This window comes from Dichomitus squalens (assembly GCF_000275845.1).
Source record: "Dichomitus squalens LYAD-421 SS1 unplaced genomic scaffold DICSQscaffold_439, whole genome shotgun sequence".
Taxonomy (NCBI): Eukaryota; Fungi; Basidiomycota; class Agaricomycetes; order Polyporales; family Polyporaceae; genus Dichomitus; species Dichomitus squalens.
In genome coordinates this window covers 1-2,238 of record NW_006767321.1, presented here as the reverse complement: position 1 = coordinate 2,238, position 2,238 = coordinate 1, and the positions used below count along the sequence as shown (strand labels likewise).

The 2,238-nt window shown below is 54.6% G+C and overlaps 1 protein-coding gene across 1 annotated transcript; it reads right to left on the bottom strand.

The window, feature by feature from the left end:
- Positions 1-12: 12 nt before the first annotated feature.
- DICSQDRAFT_176122 (uncharacterized protein) lies at positions 13-1,053 on the bottom strand (the record flags this gene model as incomplete). The annotated part of the gene is made up of 3 exons (XM_007371896.1): positions 13-347; positions 403-811; positions 864-1,053. Coding segments are annotated over 3 exons (934 nt in total), but the record flags the coding sequence as incomplete, so codon positions are not given.
- Between the last annotated feature and the right edge of the window lie 1,185 nt (positions 1,054-2,238).

The following is a 2,238-nucleotide window of genomic DNA, read 5'->3' as shown; positions in this document are numbered from 1 at the left end:
CCTGCTTCCCACCCTCCTCTGGCCGCTTCTGACGTTTCTGGTATGGGGGCGGGCGAGACGACCCAGCCTGTGCAGAAGGCGTGTCGAGAGACGGGAGTTCGTCCATCTTGTCCTGGTCGCCGTCTTGCTTCAGCTTGTCGTCGTGGGTGACGCCGACGGGTGCCTGGGTGTACTTCATCTTGCCGCGTTCGGCGACAACTGCAATGGTGACCCAGTCACCCGACACGGGGACGTCGTAACCCTGCTTGTTTGGGAGCAGGCGGACGACTGAGTATAGCTTGGAAGGCGATAGATAGTACCGTCCTCGAAGGTGGTCCTGAAAGTCTGCATGAGGTAGCACGCGTGATCTGGATCAAAGTCATTCCTTAGCTATCTTGGAGGACTGTCAACATGAGGACGCACGATAGGCGTATGCCAGAATTAGGCTCCAGTCTCTCAAAGCGTGGATCGTCGAAAGGAGGCTTGTGTTCGGCAGGCCCAAGAGGAAGATCTTCGATGACGGTCATATCCTCTTCTCTTCGTGTCGGATGATCACCGGGAGCTGGCGGAGGAGGTCGTGCAGAGAATGCAGCGGAACGGGTGGCAACAACCTCTTGCTCAGAAGAAGCGTTCTTCTGTTTGTGGGCCTTGGCAAGCCTCTGCAAGACAGTCGAAGACGGGGTAGGAGCCGCAGACGCCCTGTCTCGTAGCAGTAAGAACGACGGTCCTGCCTTGGGCACTGATCCGGGGGCGGCTCTCCCGGAGGATGGGATGGCCACCGGTGTGGCCTGCCTTTGCCTCTCGGACTCATGCCTGGCAACCTTCTTCTTCTCTGCAACAAAGTCAGTTCACCTCAAACATAGTCTGCAGTAATAAATACATACTAGAAGGCGTTTCAGGAACTAGGACGCTGGTGCTTGGTCGCTTTCGTTTCGGAGATGAAGGCAGCTGGTGGGCCAATGCCGTTTCCGACGTGCTGTCGTTGCTGAGCTGGGCTTGGAGCAAGGCGATTTGTTTCCTGATTTCTGCCTGTTTCAGCTCTTCCGCAGTCTTCCTGCTAGTGGCAGAGTCCATGTGGTCATAGTGGTAGTGGACCTCGCGAGACGCACGCCACGGAAACCGTAAGACACGACACGCCCTCGAGCGCCACCCGCGACGCGTTCTTTGGTCGTGTTTGTACTTGTGTCCTCGGCTGGCAAGTATTGCCGCCCACCCAATTCAGAACATCAGCAAAAGTGTAAAAATCTTTTGCCGTATTGCCCGTTCAGGCAATACTCAGCGAGAGCGCGCAATATACGTCAGATCATATACCGGGCAATATTTCGCATTATTGCAGGTATTGCGAGGTATTGCCGGTATTGCGCGCTCTCGGAATACATTTCCGGTATTGCAAGACCATGCCACAAATGGCGCTTCAGGCAATGTCCGCAATCCTGTAGGATAATTTTACACTTTTGCTGATGAAGGTTTGCGGCGTCGCATTTCTGCCGTGTATCAATCCAATCAGCCAGCCTTCACATGAAACTAAGATAATACGAACGAGAATAGAGCTACAACAAAGTAGGGCTTGACGCGTGACGTCACGCGTCGCCTCGAGAGGCAAATATCGCCGATATATAAGCTTGGACCTGGGTAGGAAGGAATGCTGTGTTAGACGTCGGAGGCTCCGTCTTGTTCTTCCAAGACAACCAATCATTCTCTTTTGGCGGCTGGTGATAATACGATCGAAGCCGCAGAATAACTCGAACTGACGGGTCGTCTTGTATGGTCGATCTAGACGAGAGCGACGAGGAGAAGTCGGCATAGAAACCGACCCGTGTTGGGATCGCGTGAATCAGCTGCAACAATGTATTATCCTCCAAGCCACGCTATAGCTACAATATGATGATGGTACAGATGAGAGCCAATGATACAGCCAGCAAAAATACAACAGGGCCATACAACGATACATTGATGATACACGAGTGAGAAACCGACGGCAGCACGTCGTCATTAGCCACGCCCCCTGCCACTGCCACTGCCACTGCCCCTGACTCACGGCCTGAGCCACAGAACGCAGCTCCCGTTACGTAGGAAGGGAGGGAAGCAGGTCGAGGTGTTCGCGGTGTTTCCGCTCAACATGTTGGGAAACATCGCCGGGCCGTGTCCCCTGCCACGAGCACTCCAGTCCGTGCAGGGTGAGCAAGCACCCCCACCTCGCATGCCAGTGAGCTGCCTTCACGTGTCGAACGAAGGTGTTCCCCTGGTCCTTTTTGTGGC